General features: G+C 43.3%; 1 protein-coding gene across 1 annotated transcript in view; it reads right to left on the reverse strand.

The window, feature by feature from the left end:
- Window positions 1-20,999, reverse strand: part of CACNA1E (calcium voltage-gated channel subunit alpha1 E) — a 378,426-nt gene that overhangs the window by 62,260 nt on the left and 295,167 nt on the right. The window contains exons 27-31 of the mRNA XM_054979594.1: window positions 11,820-11,916; window positions 8,148-8,308; window positions 3,885-4,022; window positions 2,187-2,388; window positions 905-1,069 (exon numbers count right to left, since the gene is read on the reverse strand). Coding sequence (XP_054835569.1) covers window positions 905-1,069; window positions 2,187-2,388; window positions 3,885-4,022; window positions 8,148-8,308; window positions 11,820-11,916 — 763 coding nt within the window. The remainder of the gene's footprint in view (window positions 1-904; window positions 1,070-2,186; window positions 2,389-3,884; window positions 4,023-8,147; window positions 8,309-11,819; window positions 11,917-20,999) is intronic.

The raw sequence follows: 20,999 nt of genomic DNA on the forward strand, positions 1-20,999 counted from the left end.
TGCCAAAAAGAAAAGACAGTAAGTAATAGAGTCCTGGTTTATGGCTGGAACAACCCTGAAAATTCCCCTACCATTGCAAGGTATGTATTTTTACAAAGTGGTTGTTAAGTCTAGTTAAGCACTAAATCAAAAATCCAGTTCCAAACATTCTGGGGGAAAATCAATTTCGGAAGTAAGTGTAGATCGTTTTCAAACTGGGACCAGCAAATTACATCTTCCTTGGACCAACCAGTGGCTTACTGCAAGCATCCTCCACATTTTTTTATTTAGTACAAAGCTGCATGAACATTGCTTTATCAAGGAGGAGAACGGCATACGGAGAGAGGGAAATTATAACCTTTTGCTCCTCTTTCCATTTTCTTAACAGAAAAAGCCACCCAGAATGGTTTCCCCCAGAGTGACTTTTTCCAGCAAGAAAATGACAGCAGAGGAAAGGGTGGAAGTTTTCCTCTTTCTCACCATGCTTTTGTCTTATTTAATAAAGCAATCTTGACAGCTAATTTGCAAAAGACAACAAAAGTCATTCAAAATAAACATGGAAGATGCTGTAATGTGCACTTGAGTCCTTCGTTGCAGGTAACATTTCAGCCCCTGGTTCTGAACAAGATGTATGACAGCAGGGCTAGGAAAATCGGTTCCCAAGACCATAAGAGGCTGCTGCTTGTGAGAGCTGATGATACTGGACTTGATGGATCAATTATCTGACTCAACAACTTCACATGGGTTCATGATTCTCATTGGCTTTGTTTATATCAGAGGATTTGGACCTGAAGAATGGGGAGAGCAACCCTTTTGGGTGACAACCATTTTTAAGAAACCAGCTGCCAAGTTAAACAACAGCTTCCATTGCCAAGACACTTTTAGAACATCATCTCGGACTTTTGCACCTGGATGTCCACCTCACCTTCATCATCAGGACCACAGTGTTCAGTGCAATCATTGCCATGATGGTGTATTCAAAAGATGGAGAGACCACGAAGTGCCAGACCCGGTACTGAAAGGTGTGTCTGTTTTGAGGCATGTAGCGGGTGAGGGGTTTAGCGCTGATAGCAAAGTCAATGCACGCTCTCTGGAAGAAAGGGGAAAGGAAGGCTGTGAATTGGCATATTATCATAATTGCTAATTACTGTACAACGCACAAGGTGTACTAAAACTTTAGAAGACAGAACATGTCCGTGCCTAAGTGTTTCTTCAGGACTGAGGAAGAACAGGTATCTTGGTGGCTGGAATGCCAAAAATTGGGCTACAGGTAGTCAAAGCTAGCCAAAGTCTAGTTGCTTGCTGCCAGACAGAAAACCAGCAACAAATTGCCCATGACTAGCATGTCTGAGAACGGTTTATACTTGCTGGTAGCGCCAGATTGGCCCTCCAAGATCACCGGACCTCCAAGTCTCTTGGCTCTTGTTCCCCTCTACCTGTCAGCAGCCTTAGAGCCAAGCTACAAGTGATGCCTGACACAGGTTGGACACTTGTCAGCTTCCCTCAAGTTTTGATGGGAAATGTAGGCTTCCTGGTCTTGCAGTTGTAATGGAGAGCCAAGCTGTAAAACCAGGATGGCTACATTTCCCATCAAAACTTGAGGGAAGCTGACAAGTGTCCAGCCTGTGTCAGGCGTCACTTGTAGCTTGGCTCTCAGTGGCACATATTGTAGGGAACCAGTGCCCAATCTGCAGGGTTCCTAGAATCAGACATGCAATTTCTTACAAGCTCAGCATCTAAATAGAGAGAGGAAGGAACGCTATGATTTTGTAGTTGGTTCTACCTCCTGAGGCAGCCATTTTGTAGTAGCACACTTCACCCTGGGTCAGAATTCCAAAGGATCCTGCAAGCTCAAAAAGGTTGGGGAACTCTAACTCTAAGATAACACCATACTGGAATCTCAATGCTAAGGCTCTGCATACTTATGAGTGTACATGGAAGTGACAAGGAAATAACAGGGCTTAACCAATGCCCCCAAATTTGGTACACAGAGAATGAAATTTAGATGTGCAGCACATGTACCTTCAATTGGCAGATTTATGATGTGCTTAGATGATACAGAAAAGTACACTTATTGCACCCGCACCACTCAGCTGGAATAGTCTGAATCTATCGGTTGGGAAAGGGTTGGAGGGATCCCCCTGGCCCACCTTCAACAAAAACCACTCTCTTCCTCGCCAAGCCTATCGCCTGTTTATTCATATTACCTCATTCTTCTCCAAACTGCACTCCTCCATCATTTTGTCCCCTTGTTCCTGGAATGTGATAATGATGAGAGCCACAAAGATGTTCACAAAGAAAAAAGGGAAGACGACAAAGTACACCACGTAGAAAATGGACATCTCCATGCGGTTGCTGCGGCTGGGGCCACGGTCCTCCTCAGTCACGTCCACGGAATGTTGCAAGACCCTGGGGACATAGTGGGGAAGACAGAAAGGGCACAAAGGGTCACTTGCTCATTCGTCATGAAAGCTGATGCCAAAAGTAGCTTTACGAGGAGAACATTATGTGCACAAGAGTGTACGCTCTGCAAGAAACTGATCTAGACATGCATCAGAATTGCACAACGCATTGCTTAGATTCCCACAGGTTGCAATGACGACCCTCCCTTCCATGGAAAATTTTACAGCATGCTGCATATTCCCCACATGATGGAGAACAGCACAACTCTTTCCCTGTCGTTCCTATTTTCTATGCGAATGGAATTTTTTTTATTTCATAAAAGTTAACACTTACTTGTTTGAAGGGGGTACAGTTAGGCATAAGGAGCGGAGTGTGAGTTTGCATCACAGGCTGCTTGGATCTGATGGTCTTTCCCTGCCCTGGGAGATACCACCTACTGTAGACAGGGACCATTCATTTCTACATGGGCCAGCTTGTCTTGCGGGGCTCTGCGACTGGATGGTGACTTGGCTGAGACATCCGGCTCAAGAATGGACAAATATCTCCCATTCTGTGTCATTATTTTCCAGGGTTCCCTCTCAAGCTATTTGTCAGTTTACCTAGGAGAGTTTCTAAACTACAGCTGGTTCACATCTTTTTTTAATGCCTTCTGGGCTACTGATGCACACGAATGCACATAGATGGTCACGGATTAAAACAGCACTCTGAAAGGAACCTTGATGAGATTACATCAAGATTCCTTTTTGTGCACATCCAGGAGCATGTACACTTGTGTGCTCTGGTAACATGTGCGTAAGTAACGTGTGGACCAACCCAATACCCCAGCATATATGGAAAACCCTCCAAAACTAGTCAAAAACGATGGTATGAAAAACCCTAGAAATCCAAAAGAGAAAAATAGTGGATTCCTAATGCATTAGTGTTCTATAAAAACAGACCAGGTCCCTTCCTTCCAAACTCTGGGAGAAATTCGTAAGCATCCCTGATTGGTCCCCACCATCTATATAAAAGGTATCCCTTTAAAAACAGAAAGTTGGATTCAGTAGAAATTTCTGTCAACAGAAAAGGAGGCAATTTTCACCTGTTCTTCCCTCCTGCATGCTGGTTCCCCGCATGCTGAAGGGGGTACCCTGTCCCTTGGGAGCAGTATTTCAGCAGGAAATGGGGCTGCAGTAGGAAGGGAGAGGCAGAGAAGTCCTGCTGCGATTAAAGAAATCTCTTTGGTCTGTAAAGATTTGGGATTGAGATCCGACACACAGGCACATATCTTAGCAATCTGCTTGGCAAAGTGCGACGTCTTCCTCCAGCCTAAGAAGCTTCTCTCTAACTTTAGTAGCTCTTCCATCAGCAAACCACTGGAAACATGCCATCAGTTTAAATACTTTCCCTTATTGTCCTCTTTGTTTAAAAAACTCATCTTTCCAGGAGTTCCTTCATTGGCAGAACAATTTAAGACTGAGACACTTTGCTTCATTTAGAGAGGGGCCCAAAAGAATACTCACTGTGGCCATCCTTCTCCTGTGGAGACTGTAAAGAGCGTAAGCAATGCCCAAATGATATTGTCATAGTGGAATTCATGGCGCTTCCATTCCCGACACTTTACCTCCATCGTGTTTTTCTCGTGGTCCACATAGTTGCCTCTATAAAGTTGGAAGAGATCATTAGCCTGTTGATACACTGTCCTGACGATAAAGGGAGGAAAACACCCTCGGATGTCATTCTGGGGCAACGAGGCTGTTGACTTTGTTTCTTTGGAGAAATGGAAGGGCTTTCACTAAGTGTGGGAAAGGTGGTGAAAAAATGAACAGGAAAGGGGGAAAGGAAAAGAATTTGCTTCCGTAACATGCAAAATGGGTTATGGTTTGTTTCACAGCAAAAGTGGAACTCAAATGTGCATGTGGGGGTGCTAACACCTGCCCCTACTCCCAGCTTACTCTCCTTCGAAGTTTCTCCTGATGCCACTTTCCCCTCAGTTGGGTTCTGATACTGGAAGGCAACCCAAAACATCCATGAGGAGAGGCTACCGGAAGGTTAAGCAACAGTTCAGGAAAGGATTCCTATCCTTACACCGATCCCATGAGGTATAAAAACTGGATGAATGGATCATCTAATTTATAGATGAAACGGATAGGTGTGGACTTAGGGTTGCCAAGTCCAGGTTGAAAAATTTCTGGAGATTTGGGGGGTGGAGCTGGGAGAAGGTGAGGTTTGGGGAGGGGAGAGGCCTCAGTGGAGCATAAAGCCACAGAGCTCACCCTTCAAAGCAGCCATTTGCTCCAGGGGAACCGGTCTCTCTATTGCCTGGAGATCAGTTGTAATTTCAGGAGATCTCCAGCTATCACCCGGGGCTGGCAATGCTATGTAGACTTAACTAAATGAGGTCTGCTGGCAGGGTGAGTGTGTGTATCAGGGCTGAGAAATACTGGCTTGCCTAAAGCCTACCTAAGGTGGGGAGACTTGAAGCAGTGACTTTCTCTGCAACTACCATTACATCACCTCAGCTTTCACACAGAAAATAAACACCTGCTGGTGGAAGATGGAATAGTGATGATCCCAACCCCCCATTAGCCCCATCTGCTGGGAAACTTGTCTATGGGGAGCACCCCAACAATGTTTTGTGGAAAGCCAGAGAGGGCCACAAGCGCCTCGCCCTTGTGGCTCACAGCAGAGATGGTTTGAGGTGTTTTGTTGTTCCAAGAACAGTATAGCCACGTCCTCCTGGCCCTGTGCTACCACTGCTTGGGTACAAGCTGCAGTGGTCTGCTTTGGACGTGGATGGCAGTACAGGCCCAGGGGAGTGGAGGCCAGTCATCTCCCATGCCACTGAAGGCTAGGAGTACGTGGAGCCCCTTTCATGCCTAGGTGCCCATCTCACTGTGCATTCCCCAGAAGCTACTTGGTCTGAGAGCCTCTCTAGCTCTTAGGATCCAACACAGAGGCAGAAGACAGGAGAGTGGGAAATCCAGCTCCCTTCGGTCTTTCTCACCCACTGAAACAACACTTAAGGATATGTAATTTTATTTGTGAAAATCCATTGCCTTTTATTCCTGCCTCCCTCTTCATCCTTGTTGTCAGACCTCCCCCTTTGCTGATTTTTGATGATGAGCTCCCTGGAGAAAAGACCTGTCCTTTCTGATTACAATATCCTGCAGCAACCAACATTCATCACAGATCTTGATGGCAATGTACAAACAATAGTGATCGCAATTTTCCATCTTTAATTATAAGTATGCCGTATCACAGCAGTGGGTTTGAAAATGTAACAACAACAATTGCAAATGAACCCGGAGATTAAAAAAACAGATTGATCCGAAAAGGTGAAAATTGCACGATATTTTGTAACTTCCCTAATTTCAAATACATCCAATAAACCCCACGTTTTCGGCATTTCAAAACAGTGTGGTACAACACTGCAACATGCCTTCCCAAGTGTAATTAAGCATCTGCTACGTTTATGAAAACGACACAGACATTCTTAATTACATCTAAATGGCATTTTCAACTTAGCTTCGCTTCTAGCTCATTTTAGATTTCTCGTCTGGCTCTGGCTGCTGAATGATTGCCCAGCATTGAGCTCAATATTAACATTAATTCCTACTAAAAATTTTAAAACATAACTGAGAGTGACGTCAATGGCTCAGGAGGAACCTTTGATTTCATGCACTAGTGAAGTGGATCAGAATTCTGATTACAAAAGATTTCTCATAGTAGTCCTCAGAGGATGCTCTACACATTGTCCTTTAGGTGTTGAGGATATACACTTGTTGCAGACTCTAGTATGAAACAGAAATTGGTTGAATAAAGGAAGCAGGCTTGACAATTGCTTTATTTTTATATTTGCAAAATACGTTTTTCTCAGTTAAGGTCTCGTAAGGTAAGTAAAAATACTCAGATTGATGCCCAGAATAATCTTATCAGCTTGTTTTGAACATAGCCCAGGCTAGTCAGATCTTGTTAGATCTCAGAAGCTAAGCAGGGTTAGCCTTGGTTATTAACTGGATGGGAATCCACCAAAGAAGAGCTGGGTTGATATGCAGAGGAAGGTCAGCAGGGGTCACCATAAGTTGGATATGACTTGATGCCACTTTCTACCACCACATCACTAAGTTTGTTACAAGTATTCCATGAGGAAGTTCTACTATAGCTCAGAGAAAAACTCATGCCATGCCATTAGAAGTGACAGATTGGTGGGTATGGTCATGTAGGCTTCATACCACTTAGCCTGTATTAGTTGAAATGAAATCTTGTCCTTAAGTCATAGTTGACTTATGGTGGCTGCTGGTGGGGTTTTCACGGCAAGGGACTAACAGAGGTGGTTTGCCATTGCGTGCCTCTACAACCTGGTCTTTGTTGGAGGTCTCCCATCCAATTACTAACCAAGGCCGACCTTGCTTAGCTTTTGAGATCTGACAAAATCAGGGTCTCTGGGGCTATCTAGGTCAGGGCATTTTTCTATATTAGTTAGCCACATCCAAAAGACCCCTGAATCTAATATTTCAGAAAGCACTTTGGTGAGATTCTTAAAATTGTATTTTATCTCTTAGATCTGCTGTATAATATATATGGCATATAATAAGGGGTTATAACATGTATACTTATCTGCTTCCCATTTCTTTTACATATGGAACTGTAATTTGTATATTTGTGATCTCTGAATATTTGACTATTTCAAGATCCATCAGATTTATTTTAAATAAAAGTCTTAAAGACGATGATGATTGTCTGGGCTTTTTCAGTGGAAGCATCTCATCTTTGGAATGCCCTACTCCTGGTAGTTCACCTAGTGCGTATCTCTACTGTCTTTTAGGTGCCAGGCCAAAATATTTCTTCACACCCAGGCTTTTAATTGAGGGATTCCCTCCTTTCAGTGGTTTTCATAGTCTGCTTCTATCCTTAGAACTGTTTTATGAATATCATTTTAGATCACTGAATGTCATATTATGCTTTTTAAAATGTCCCTTGTGTGTTTTTATGGCATGTTAACTACTGAGAATTCTTGTGAAGTTATTTTATGATGTCATTATATTGTATTCGCCATGTGAGCTCACTTGAGCAGATTTCTGGAGAAGCTGCACACACATTTTCTAAATAAATAACTCAAGGGGAAGAAAGTTACACAATCTGAGTCTGAGGAAGTAGGGTACCAACCAGCATCGGATCACAGGATATGGTGCAGGTGGCTCTTCATCCTCAGAGGATTTTGGGAATGAGGTTGCAAGAAAAATTGTGTCAGGATGCATATCTAGGTGTTTTACGGCAGGGGACAGTAGCCTTTATGTTTCTGGGAGTTACTGAATTGTCTTTTCCAGAGCCAATCACCCAATGGCAGTTTGGTGGATGAAGCCAGTCACAAAATGGCAGCCTGTACAAAACTTACATAGCATTTCTCAGTAGGTCTGTGGTACTCCCCTTCTCTGCAGTTTTCCCAAAGAAAAACCACCACCACTGCCCCTAACTTGCCCTGCAGGGGCAAAAATACATGTTATGTCTATTTCTTTCTCTGGAAGCGGCAGCATTGATGCAGGGGGAAATTGTCAAGAGTACATTCCTTTCCCGTGCAGAGCAGGAATATGGGCATGTTTGTTCATGCCTGCAGAAGGAAGAGGAGAGGTGGACGGGAAGGGGTGCTGGTGCTGTCCATTTTCCATCCAGAGCAAAAACAAAAACAAAACAGGGACAGGAGTTTCTGTGGCAGCTTTAAAGGGAAGGCTAAGAAAGTAGAAGAGAGTGACCTTCTGCCCACCCCAGCTTTAGGGTATACCTACATGCAGTCTTTCTCTGTATCTTTTGAGCTGTCTGTACAGTAGAAGAATTTGCCTTTGAACAGCTGGACCGCGATGACAGCAAAGATGAACATGAAGAGCTTGTAGACGATGAGGATGTTGAAGACATTCTTCAAAGATGTTACAACGCAGTCAAACACAGCCTATGGTGACGGGGGGGGGGGAGGCAAACCCAGAAGGTGTGATTCATCAGAGGCAATCAACAAAGACACAAAGAGCCGCAAATCTAGCATTCATCATAGCATATTTTTCACCACATCTAGGCAAACAATATATACAAAAAAGCACCAGTCATGGAAAGATACCACCAACATTTGGGCCATTTGTAATATCTGAGAGCATAAGTAGCCACACAGGTCTATTGACAAATCCATTCTGTGGGCCAGTGTAGTGATCAAAGTTCTGAGCTTTATTTTAGGAAATACTTAATTAAGCTACAAAAAAAGGATCTTTCAACTGAAGACGATCTGGGAACAGATATTGCTTGTGGGGGTTTGACCTATATAACATTACTGATTTTCAGTTGACTCTGCAGTAGGCATCATCTAAATGCATCTCCAGTTTTGTTACTATAAGGAGAACCATCCCTCCCCTCTGCTCTTGGCCTCATATGAGATCTGTGAAATCCATTCAGTGCTGGAGAGATATCTGATTAACTGCTAGCTTTTATATTCCCAAATAAAGACCATTTCCTTTTCTTCCCAAAAGGCTTAGATGATGCTATCTGAAATCTGTTCCTAGCACCATGTCATCATCACTAAGTCTACAATATGTCTTATACAAGATGCAAACCAGAGCTCTTAACTGGGGATGTGCAGCCCGGAAATATTCGGGTTTTCTGCTTCAGGTTTACCTGAAGCAGGAAAAACATTCGGAAACACCCCAAAACAGGTGTTTGAGTCTCTTCGGAATGCTCTGTAAGGATTTGGAGCATTCCAAAGTGATTCAGGGGACTGAGTTTTCTACCAGCACGCCCCCCACCCCCCGCTGGTTTAAGCAGCACGTCCCTTTAAACTATTGGCTGTGGCTGCCATTTGAGGGGCGGAAAGGGCCCTTTTTGGCCTCCTCCACTGCACTGTGGGCCCACGCAGCAGCGGAGGAAGCCTAAAAGGGCTCTTTCCACCCCTCAAATGGCAGCCGTGGGTGCCATTTGAGGGGCGGAAAGGGCATTTTTTCCCCTTCTCCTCTGCTGCGGGCGTGCAGGGCAGCGGAGGAGGCCTTCACCACTCCTGCATCTAAGGTAAGTGGGGGGATGGGGCTGGGGGGAGGGGCTGGGTCCATGGGGTTGGGGGGTTGGGCTGTTTAAATAGCCCTGCCGCTTGCAAGTGGCAGGTCCCTTTAAAGTATCAGCTGTCAGGTGGCCTCCTGCCACCTGCCAGCTGATACTTTCAAAGGTCCTACTGCTTGCAAGCAGCAGGTCCCTTTAAGCTATCATCTGGCAGGCAGTGGAGGGGCAGGCAGTGGAGGGGGGGAGGGGCAGGCAGTGGAGGGGGGGACCCACCCGCCGCCTAACAGCTGATACTTTAAAGGGACCTGCCACTTGCAAGCAGCAGGAAAGGGGCCCTTTAAAATTGCCCCAAGGCCTCCCAAAGCAACCCAAATGCTTCGTGGAAGCTTTGATTTGGGATTCCCAAATCTGGGCCACCATGCTGGCCCTGATTCGGGAATCCCAAATCATTACAAATAGGGTCCGATTCGGGTCAGACACCCGAAGAGCACACCCCGAGTCTTAACCTCATGGTCTGAAACATCTCATTCCTCCTTTTTTGCTTTCAAACATCCAGCCCAATGAAGAGTTCTGGAGAACTCAAAAAGGTGCACACTGTTTCGTGACATTATGGTTGGTTCTGATAAAAAAGATTCTATGCCATTTGTTTTTTGATTTTATCATCACAGATGCTTTATCATGATCTGTGTAGCTTACCTTGGCTGCAACATAATAATCAACAAGCTGAGAGAAATATTCAGACCCCTGAAGTACAGGGAAGGATTCTACAAGTAGTAGTTTTAGCATGGAGATAAAATCAATGACAAGATAACAAGCCTCCAGATCAGCAGCAGCAGAGCACAGGATAATCAGAGGCAAAACATTTACTAGCTATACAGAACAGAGATTTTGAGTAGGTATCGCTTCTCTTGTCCCTGTAATGATAAAGGGACTGCAACAGTCATCCCCTTTCTCTTACAGCATCTTGGGAACTGTAGTTATGTGAAGGTGGGTAGGTGGGAGGGCGTTCCCTCAGAATCTTTAAATTTTATTTATTAGATTTATATTTTGTCCGTTGGTCTTATTAAAGGCTTCCAAGGCAGCTAACAAAATTAATCAAAATATATCAATAAGACAGCAATCAAAGACAAAGGACCAGTTAAGCAACTAAAAACCAAAGACATCTAAATGCCCAACAGGTGCTGTCCCATTGCTCAAGTCCAGATCCTAAAGTGCTCGTCCGGTGGTGTACCAGGCATTCCCCAATGGAACAGCTTCTTGTAATTTTTGAAAAGAGTCCAGTAGCACCCTTAAGACTAACCAACTTTACTGTAGCATAAGCTTTCGAGAATCACAGTTCTCTTCGTCGGATGCACTGTGAGAACTATGATTCTTGAAAGCTTATGCTACAGTAAAGTTGGTCAGTCTTAAAGGTGCTACTGGACTCTTTCCTATTTTTGCTACTACAGACTAACACAGCTAACTCCTCTGCATCTTGTAATTTTTGCTGATTCCCACCTCCTGCTGCAGGCTCCCACTTTGCCACTGCACTGTGCCTGAGGGCCCACAGATTCACAGGCGCACAGTTGCAGGATGGCTATGGACAGCTGCAGTTGGGAAGGGGAGGGGGTTGACTTCTTCCCAGTGCAGCTCTGTTCACATTGCTTAGGATCCAAGCTTTCAGTTCACAAGTCTTTTGGAAGAAAAAGACCTGTGGGAATGCCTGTTCAGAAGGCCTGCAGGAACGCCTCCAATTTCACCTCCTGAAGGAGGGACTTGCAAAGAAAGCAACCTTATCAAACTAGAGCTCCCAGGATTCTTTTGGGGGAAATGATAATTAAACTGGTAAAACCAGTTTAGAGTCATAAGTGTACATATGCCCAACTTCTACATAATTCTATTAAAAGTATTAAAAATCACTGTCATCCTTTGCTTTTGGTCACCCTAGAAACAAGCGCAGGTGTAGAGAAACAATTTTGGGGAGAGCAGTGGGCAGGGCTTTTTATCAGCGGGAACGCGGTAGAACGGCGTTCCAGCACCTCTTAAAATGTGGTCACATGGCTGGTGGCCCCACCCCCTGATCTCCAGACAGAGGGGAGCTTAGATTGCCCTCCGTGCCGCTGAGCAACTCCCCTCTGTCTGGAGATCAGGGGGCGGGGCCACCGGCCATGTCACCATTTTCGCCAAGGGCAATTTAAACTTTAAAAAACTCTCCCCTTGTTCCAGCTGGCCCAAAGTGATGTCATTGTGTGGTCTTGAGTTCCACCACTTCTTTTCCCGGAAAAAAAGCCCTGGCAGTAGGGCATAAGTCCCCACCTTCCACAGCACCACCAGAGCTGTTGGTGGCCATTCCTGCCCATGGTTCTTCACAAGGGACAGTTCTGAACAGAAGTTGCTTTGAAGAAGAACTACCATTGCTGGAATTCGAGCAGTGAAGAAGACAATACCTTGAGTTTGGGCAGCCGCTTGATGGTCTTCAAAGGCCTCAAGACTCGCAACACACGAAGAGACTTAATAGTTTTTATATCCCGGCCTTTATTGGTCCTGTAGAGTTGGGAGGAGAAACAACCCACCCAAAACAACAAAACAAAAGGGGAAAAAACTCTCAAACACAGGCGGAGCTCACTGGAACTCTTCAACAACAATCCTACCTTTTTGGTAAGTACTCACGTTGTAAATCTGGGCCATAGAGCTCTTTGCTGGTGTTTGGAATTTGTTGGGGGGGGGGGGAGGAAGCAACCCTTATTTTCATACCACTGCTCTACTCAATAGTTTCCAAACTTTCTGTATTTATGGGAACTCTTTTCATATTGACCTGTCTACAGAGAAACCCCCACGTTTTGGCAAAAGATTATGGAGGACGTTCTACGATGCACGTTCAATTCAAGCAAGCAGGAATGACCTGCAGGAAGAGAGTGGTTTTGTAGGTATGCTGCATTCGAGGGAAATGTGTCAGTCACTACTGTTCTTCTCACTGAAGAACCCCTGATAGGCTTTTGACATACCCCAGGGTTTCCCCGGAACGCGGTTGGATAACCTTCATTCTATATACCACAGCCAGGGTTTAAATCATATCTTGGAAACAGATCCGTATATATCGGAATCCATGCTGACAACAAGCATCAGGCAGCCTGAGAGCATAAAAAGGTAGCAACAGCTTGAGAGTATTCCCTTACTGCTTGAATTGACTGCCAACTTCAAATCCTATTATTGTGAGAAAGAGTGAGATAACAAGGTTAAAACAGGTGATCTGACACTCTTGCTGAGCTGGACCATCTGTCGCAAAGGCATCATGCCACTGTGTGCTCTGTGTCATCATAAACTCACCTTTCCTGGTAGGGCTGAGCAATCATTCACTTCTAGCTTTTCAGGTCTCTCTCAACAGATGACAGAAGCAAAATGTCTTTCCCCCCAGAGTGCGTTCAGAAAGTTCTACGAATGTCTTAATAATTGTCATACACAAATAGCCAAATTCTCCACACAGGAGCCAATGGGCTTAGAATAGGATTGCACTGGAGAGCTAGAAGGCTTAAGTTAAAAGAATGCAGATTTTGGGTCAACATTAGGAAAGACTTCCAAATGGTATAAGCCGTTCAACAATAAAACCAATTACGGGCAAGGGTGGTTTCCCGCACTGGAGATTTTCAAACACAGGCTGGCAGCCTTCTGACATGCACGCTTGAGTTCTGGATTTCCTGAACTGAGAAGCGCGTTGGACTAGATGGCCTTCCATTTCTAGGACTTTATGACTCTGACTCCTTGTTATTTTCAGGACATTGCTGTTCTTCAAACTTCACACCAGAGGTGCGAGACTCCAGTGGGTACAGAATGCTGCCTCTCAGCTATTATCAGGAGCCACGTGGAACATGCAATTGACTCCCATTCTATTGTCACTCCATTGGCTGCCTATCAGTTACTGGGTTCAGTCCAAGGTATTGACTATCACAAACAAAGCCCTTGGAGCTTCATATCTGCGGGACCGCTTCTCTCCCTATGCTCCACTGCAACAGATTTGCTCATTTGACCCAGGCCTTCTGATGGGGCCATGCTGCAAATGAGCAAGATTAACAAACTGCCCATACATGGGCATTCTCTGTTGTAAGCCCCACTTTATGGAATGGCCTGCTTGAAGAGATCAGGGAAGTTCCCACTCTCCTGGCGCTCCTCGGACGATGCAAAACTAAATTATTCAGGAGGGCACTCTTACTCAGGAAATAGGGTTATACTATAATAGAATGGTTCAGAAAGATGCTCTAAAGAAGGAAAAGAGACTGTGGACTATACCTCAGTGTATAGTATGTACTGTATGTTGCTGTATGTAATATACTACCATGTCATTTTTCCTTTGTTTAACTTGTTATGGTAATGTGCTTTGTTTCAGCTTTGACTCAGCTTTGTGCTTGGTTTCAGTTTTCTACAATCCTAATCCTATTACATTGCTTATTAGACGTCCCATCCTGTTGATTAAACTTATACTGTGCAATCTACCTTGAGTCTCAGTATGGAAGGTGAACTATAAATAATGTAAATATATATATATATATATGTATATATATATATATATTCATTTATTTATTTTGATTTTCTATACCCTGATTTCCTCCCCACTGGGGACCCAAAGCATCTTATAACATCATTCTCCCATCCTCCATTTAGGCTGCGAGAGAATGACCGTCCAAAGGTGAGCACCATGGCAGATTTGAACCTGGGTGTCCCTGGCACCCTAAGCACTATACATGCTGCCTTGTGGAAGACTATGAGGCACTAACTCTTTCTGTACTTATAAAAAGGTCTTTGCCCTTAGGCTGGTGGTTCTCAAACTGAATAGTTCTTTGGAGGAAGTTTACTAGGGATTCTCCAGTGAGAAGTTCAGTACTGTAACAATGAATAAGCTCCCCCTCTTGTCTACCAATCTTAATCTCCCCTCGTACAGTTTCAGGGTTGTGTTGGATGTGTTGCAGCAGAAACACCACTCAGTTCCAGCAGAGCAATAGTGGGATATGAAAAGTTCAATCGGAGAAATGTTTGCTCTGAATGTGTGCCCTAAAATATGGCCTAGAATCCTTTACTTTGAGATATGATGACAATAAGTATTAAGAGAGAAATTGTTCCCAGATGGTAGAAAGTTTGAAGACTATTGCCTTATATTGCTACAAGACTTGTCAGTTTCTGCTGACATAATATTCTTAGAGAAATCAGTTCAGTGGCATTAAAGTATTGGAAAACAAACTCTAGGAATGGTAAACAATGACATATTTCAACTGATGTTGCAGACCAGAATTCTATGGAGTTGAATCAATTGTCTTAGTCTCATCATATTTACAGGAATTTGGCCCATTTAGATGGGAAGAGTTGGTACTGAAAACTCTCTCTTTCCCATGTTAATATAAAAATTAAATAAACAACTGTTTAATATGAGACATCAAGACATTCTCCCATTGGTTCATGGAACAGCTGTAGTTAGATAATGGAAAACATTTTATAGAGTTAGTGCTGTGTTATGGACTTGTTAGAGAACTAACTATTTACATATAATTCTGGAAGGATAGGAATTTGTACCTTGATATCTTTTAGAATAGTCACTGTGTCAAGGAATTAGAGCAAGCAATTCAGTTTTCCTTTGTTCATATGTCAACAATAAAGCAAATTAACATTTTTATTAGCTGGTAAAAAATGAAAAAAATATACTTTCACCTTTTTTGCTGATCTCGTAATTAATCTTAGATGTCTAAAAGAAAATATTTGAACTGATAAAATCTGAGAGCCAGATGATATAATATGTGAGAGATCTGTGATCAGATTTTCTGCCATTTATTTTTAATATTAAAAAGCAGCTGCTGGCCACTCCTATCTGGATAAGAGCTACAGGGCTGAGCAAGGGGAGATTTAACCCTTGCCTTCTGCATTGTTTTCCAGATAGAATCTTCTCCCAATTACTATTAGCCAAGTAGAGAAAAAAGACAGTCACCTGGATTGTGTGTATTTTTCTTCTTATATCAGTATTAATAGAATTTGAGGAGTGGTGGGCTGGTTTCTATTAGGAGAACAGCATGGGGGAAAGGGACGTCACTGGTCCAGTTCTGCAGCCCCAGTCCAAATTGGGATACCACACAGATAAGCTGCACAAACCATAGTTTGACCCTGTGACTCCAAACTAGGGTAGCACCCGAGATTAGTCAAGAACAACACATTCTAGAAGGTGCACACACAATAATATGGTCCAATACTGTTCTGGGTCACAGCTCTTTTTCAGGAGAGGACAATGTTAAAATCCAAAGAATTCTGTGAGCTTTTCTGTTCGAATTTAGGCTACAGCGCTTTCCAGAGACGCATTCCTAAAGAACCCTTTGGTTTTTCGACAATACCCTTTCTATTAAAGAAGGGCTACAAGTTTAAATATATTGGGATATGTCCTTTCAAGCAATGTGGGATGATGCACACACATTTCGCAAGGCTGGAAATCGCAGGCTAGCTAGCATGGAAGCCTGCTCATATGGCTCATCAGCCACAAGTTTATCCCTCTAATCGCTTCCCACTCTGGTCAGCTGACAGACACTATTACCAATCTGATTGGATGTGTCAGATTGCTAAACACTTCGCATAATGCGGAATATTGCAAAACACTTCAGATAATGCAAAATATTGTGTTAAAAAAAGTAAATCACAGAGCTAGCCCAGAAATCTTGAGGCCTGCAGAATCAGAGCTTTTTGAAGTATTACAAGAAAGCTTCAATGGAAGAGCCAAACTCTTGTCAAACATCCTTGAAAATCTGTGAAGGGAGATGGCTTCAGGACAAAAGATCCTTATGATTTAAGTGCTTCTTTTGTAAGGATTATAACAATAGCTAGCACAACAACAGATCTAACCATAAACAGACGTATACATAACACTAATTAAAACTTGTTCAACAAGCAGCACATTCAAAGCTCTCATACAAACATCAGAATTACATTGACTCACAGTGTGTGTCTATGAACAGAATCAGTGTTTACAGATTTAATATATTTTATCCTTTACAATTGCCATTCCTGCCTCTCGTGATGAGCCATCTTGCAGAGGACCTTGACTTTATTTTTATGTAACATTTTTTAAATATTTGTGTATAAATGGAGATTCATACTCTACTCACATATTGAAAAAGTGCATATAAAGTAAGGCTGGAAAGTTTATAATTGGCATACACTGTATATTAATTATGAAAATTTCAGTTCATTAATTGCTGGAGGCCAATTTTGATGAGTAAGAGCAGGGCTTTTTTTCAGCTGGAACGCGGTGGAACGGAGCTCCGGCACCTCTTGAAAATGGCCGCATGGCCGGTGGTCCTGCCCCCTGATCTCTAGACAGACTGGAGTTTAGATTGCCCTCTGTGCCAGCGGCGTGGAGGGCGATCTAAACTCCCCTCTGTCTGGAGATCAGGGGGTGGGACCACCGGCCATGTGCCCATTTTCACCGAGGGCAATTTAAATTTTTATAAACTCCCCTCTTGTTCCAGCTGACCCAAAGTGACATCATTGTGCCATCCTCTTGAGTTCCACCACTGAGTTCCACCATCTCTTTTCCCAGAAAAAAAGCCCTGGGTAGGAGCAAACTTTAATAGCTGGGACTGTGAATAAAGGGCCATGTTCTGGTCCTCCCGATCGGTTATAATGCAAGCTGAGAAAGAAAATAAAGATGACCTTCCCTTCTAATAAGGAGTGACAGCTTTTGTAAGTTTACCTTACATTTTAGTATCTTGAAAAGGTATGTACATTATGTTTTGGAAAATATGCAGATATATTTAAATAATTTGATTAATTTTGGTTTTAAAAAATGGATGATTTAAGCAACTGAATGTTCCTTAATTAGTTGAAAATCAAACTATGTTAGAATATTTATTCTTTCAGTACTTCAGTATGGGTGGCAAACCGTGGCATACATGGCTCTCCTGCCAGGGCCAGCAGCAGCATACTTTGATGCAGGGTAGCTGCCAAGACCCAGGGGTTCCAGTGGGGCTGACGGGTATCACCCCACCGTTCCCCAATACCAACCCACATCCTGCCCACTCACCCACTCTCTCTCACCCCTCCCCTGCTGTCAGCTTCTGCCCCTTTCTTCCGCCAGCTCACGTGTTTGCTCATGTACCTTTCTACTGTTTGTATACCAACTTCCTGCTAGGAGAAAGGTGCATAGAAGTTGGTCCCACATCGCTCTCCTCCCCGCTCCATTTTATCCCCCATTCACTTGTGCAAACGTACATATTGGCCCAAGTATAAGGCTAAACCATTCTGATTATTATGCATGGATATATTCTTATAATTGATTAATTATTATCTTGCCATGCCTTCAACTCAAAGTTCTCAGGGCAGCATACAGTATCAGGTTGAAATACAATAAAATCAAAACAACAGCAAACAAAACACAGCCGAATCAAACAATGGCATAATTTACAGAGCACTAAATGCTTTGGTATCTACTGTAATTTATTTACTTGGCATCTAAAAAACATTAAGATAGGCACCAAGTGAATGGAGAGGAGAGAGAGTTTATAAGGAGCTAACACTGAGGAGTTACTGGCAGTCCAGTTGTGGTGAATGAGACCACACTCCACAGATCAATTGTATAAATATGCAGGTTTAGAAAACGAGTATTTGATTTGCTTTCTGCTGATGCTGTTTAGCCTAAAACAGCTTTCCCAAGATAAAGGTTGTAAAAACAACGTCTCCAAAATTAGCTATCAGTTGAGAATCATTCATCCTCACTGGAAAACTCTGCCATATAGATTAATAAATGGTGAATAGTTATCAAGACCAAAAGGCCTTTCCTGAAGCAAAGACAGGATTCCCTCCATAGTATCTTCTGGAACCGAAAGGCAAGGGTTTTCTCCCGGGTAGAATGAATGGAATGGTTTGATGGAAACAAAAGAAAGAATTCTTTCGTTGGGAGTCCAAGAGTCCTCAAAAAATCAAAGGGGGGGGGGATGAAATAGTTTTTTTTTTTAACCTGCACAGTCTAGAAAACAGAAGACATGACAGCCTGCTTCAGGTGGTCACTTACCTTTCAACTAGGACATCCTGCAGCCAGGATGCTGACTGGAATAAGTCGCAGGGAACATATCACTCCAGTCTTGGCTCATCTACACTGGCTTCCAACTTGATTCTGGACACAATTAAAGGTGCTGGTACTGACATTTAAAGCCCTATATCGCTTGGGGCCAACATACCTGAAGGGCTGCATACTTCCTTATGACTCTACCCAACCACTGTGGTCATCTTCTCAGGCCCGCCTTGTGGGTGGCAACCCAGGAGAGGGCCTTCTCAGTTGGGGCACAAAAACTCTGGAACTCTGTCCCCAAAGGGTTTCACTCATCCCCTTCTGTTGCCATCTTCTGCCAGTGGTGAAGACTTTTGTGTTTCATTTTGCATTCCCCTCAGGGATTCCTCTCCCTCCCTATTATTTTAACTATTGTTTTTACCTTTGTATTTATTTTAAACTCTGATTTTAAATTGTTTCAATGATGCATTTTTTGTGTTTTGTTTTAACAGCTTTTAAGATCATTTTAATTTGTATGTTTTAATTTCTAGCTTCCCTGCTGGCCCTATTGGGGCACATGAGGACCCCCGGGGTCCAATTTATTTTTTTATTCAATCTGGAGGAGCAACCCTACCCCCTGCACAGTTTTGGCTCTGGAGAATGGCATGGGAAAGGCAAGAGCCCCTCCTTCCCTGGTCCTGACCCAACCTGGGCCCCTCCTGTGCTTCGATCAGGAGGTGGCTCTGGGGATCTGCAGCTGTAATATGGCTGCCAGACACCGCTAGGAACTCGCATAAAACGTAACACGTAGTTTGAACCAAAGAGAAGGTGAAGAAATCGCTGCCTGGATTTGAATGGCTGCAACAAGCTGTACTCCTAAAAAGTGTCCCTACATTCAGGGTAAATAGAAGCATGCAGCCAGGACATTCTTTATTTGAACAGTTTATAAAGAGGGAAAAAAGGAGATCGTGTAGGTTACAGGAGAACTAAACTGGCATATCCATAAGAGACTTAGGTGACAGTGGTGGTTAGAAGTTCTTATCTCTGCTGGGGTGCTAGGATAAGGGGCTGGGAGATGGGACTCCTCTTTGAGAGCAGCAACTTGGGCAGATTTCCTGTTCTTCTCAAAAAAGAGATGTGCTTGCTTTTTCACACCACCCACCTTACCTCTGAAAGCGAGAACATTCAGAGTTGGCTTCTAAGAATGGTCTTCTTAACAGTCAGGCAGGTTCACCTGTGAACATAAGACTACTTAATGGGCATTCTGCACACGTGGTGCCTTTCCCCAGCTGTGTGGGAGCTGCTTCGCTCTGATCAGCTCCTGCACGGGTGAAGGAACATTTAAACGATTCCCTCCACTTGGGCGGGTCTCGGCTTCCTGAGACTTTACCAAAGTGTGAGCGTCATGCTGGGAGGGAACTGGATTTTATACATATTGATTTTATTAACATTAATTACTGCAACATATTATGCTGGTATTTTCAGCATACTTTAAAAGGTCTCGCTCCTGAGAGATAACAGCTGGTTTCAGTTCTAACACTGTGCGGTGTATAATTAGAATTATAATTAGTGCTATTTTCCATTGTGCATTTCTTTGCACTTATCAGTGCTAGCTATCACCTACTGCTTTATTGCTCAGTCACCTTGGTATGAAAGGCTCATCAGCAACTTTTTACCACTGCAGCCTGCTTCGTGCTTCACATTAGCATTAGATCTTATTGCTAATTTATGTTCATGTATGTACAATATGGGACCTTCTGCATACAAAGAAGCTGCTTTACTCACTGAGCTATGGGTCTTTCGGGGAGCTGTGGCTCGGTGGTGGACCACATGCTTTGCATATAGAAAAGCCCAGCATCAATCCGTAGCGACTTCAGTTAAAAAGGATAGCAGGTTTGGGGAACGACTCTTCTCACCAGAGACCTTGGAAATCTGCTGCCAACCAGAATAGACAATACTGACCTAGATGGACCAATGGTCTGATTTGGTACAAGGCAGCTTCATGGATAATTTTCATCTTAGCTTTCTACATTTGCTATTCCAGCTTATTAATGAACATGTCAAACAAAAAGGGTTTCATTACAGATCTGATGGTCACCTTGGTGCTTTGCTCATTCGTCCAATGTAGAATAACCTTTCACCCATACCTACAACCTGTTTTCTAGCAGGCAGGCAAGTTCATTCCTTTCCTTTCTAGCTCTTAAAAATACTTGCTTGACCAAAGGATTCTGAAAGGTCAATGCTTTAAGGGCAATCAACAGGGAATTCTCCTACACCTGCCCATTAAAAGAAATGGCTTTTGCACAAAGGACTGTGCACTGTTGCAAAATTCCCATCAATTTCAATGGAGCTGGCGGAACAGTTCCTAGATACAGCCTGCTTTTCAGACAATCAGGTAACTGCTATCCGGGCTGCCTTTCTTAATTAATAGATTGATCAACTGAAATGTTTATTGATTAATTGATGGCATCACTTTTACTTGGCAAGGGTATTTTTAAAGAGTGGAGCTGTCAGTTAAAGGTTCAGTTGTTAATTTTCTAGTCTATTTCAGGGTCAAAGTGTCTTCTTAAGAGAGAATAAGAAAATATTACATATCAGTGGTAGCTTTTAAAAAATT

This window comes from Eublepharis macularius, chromosome 5 (genome assembly GCF_028583425.1).
Source record: "Eublepharis macularius isolate TG4126 chromosome 5, MPM_Emac_v1.0, whole genome shotgun sequence".
Taxonomy (NCBI): domain Eukaryota; kingdom Metazoa; phylum Chordata; class Lepidosauria; order Squamata; family Eublepharidae; genus Eublepharis; species Eublepharis macularius.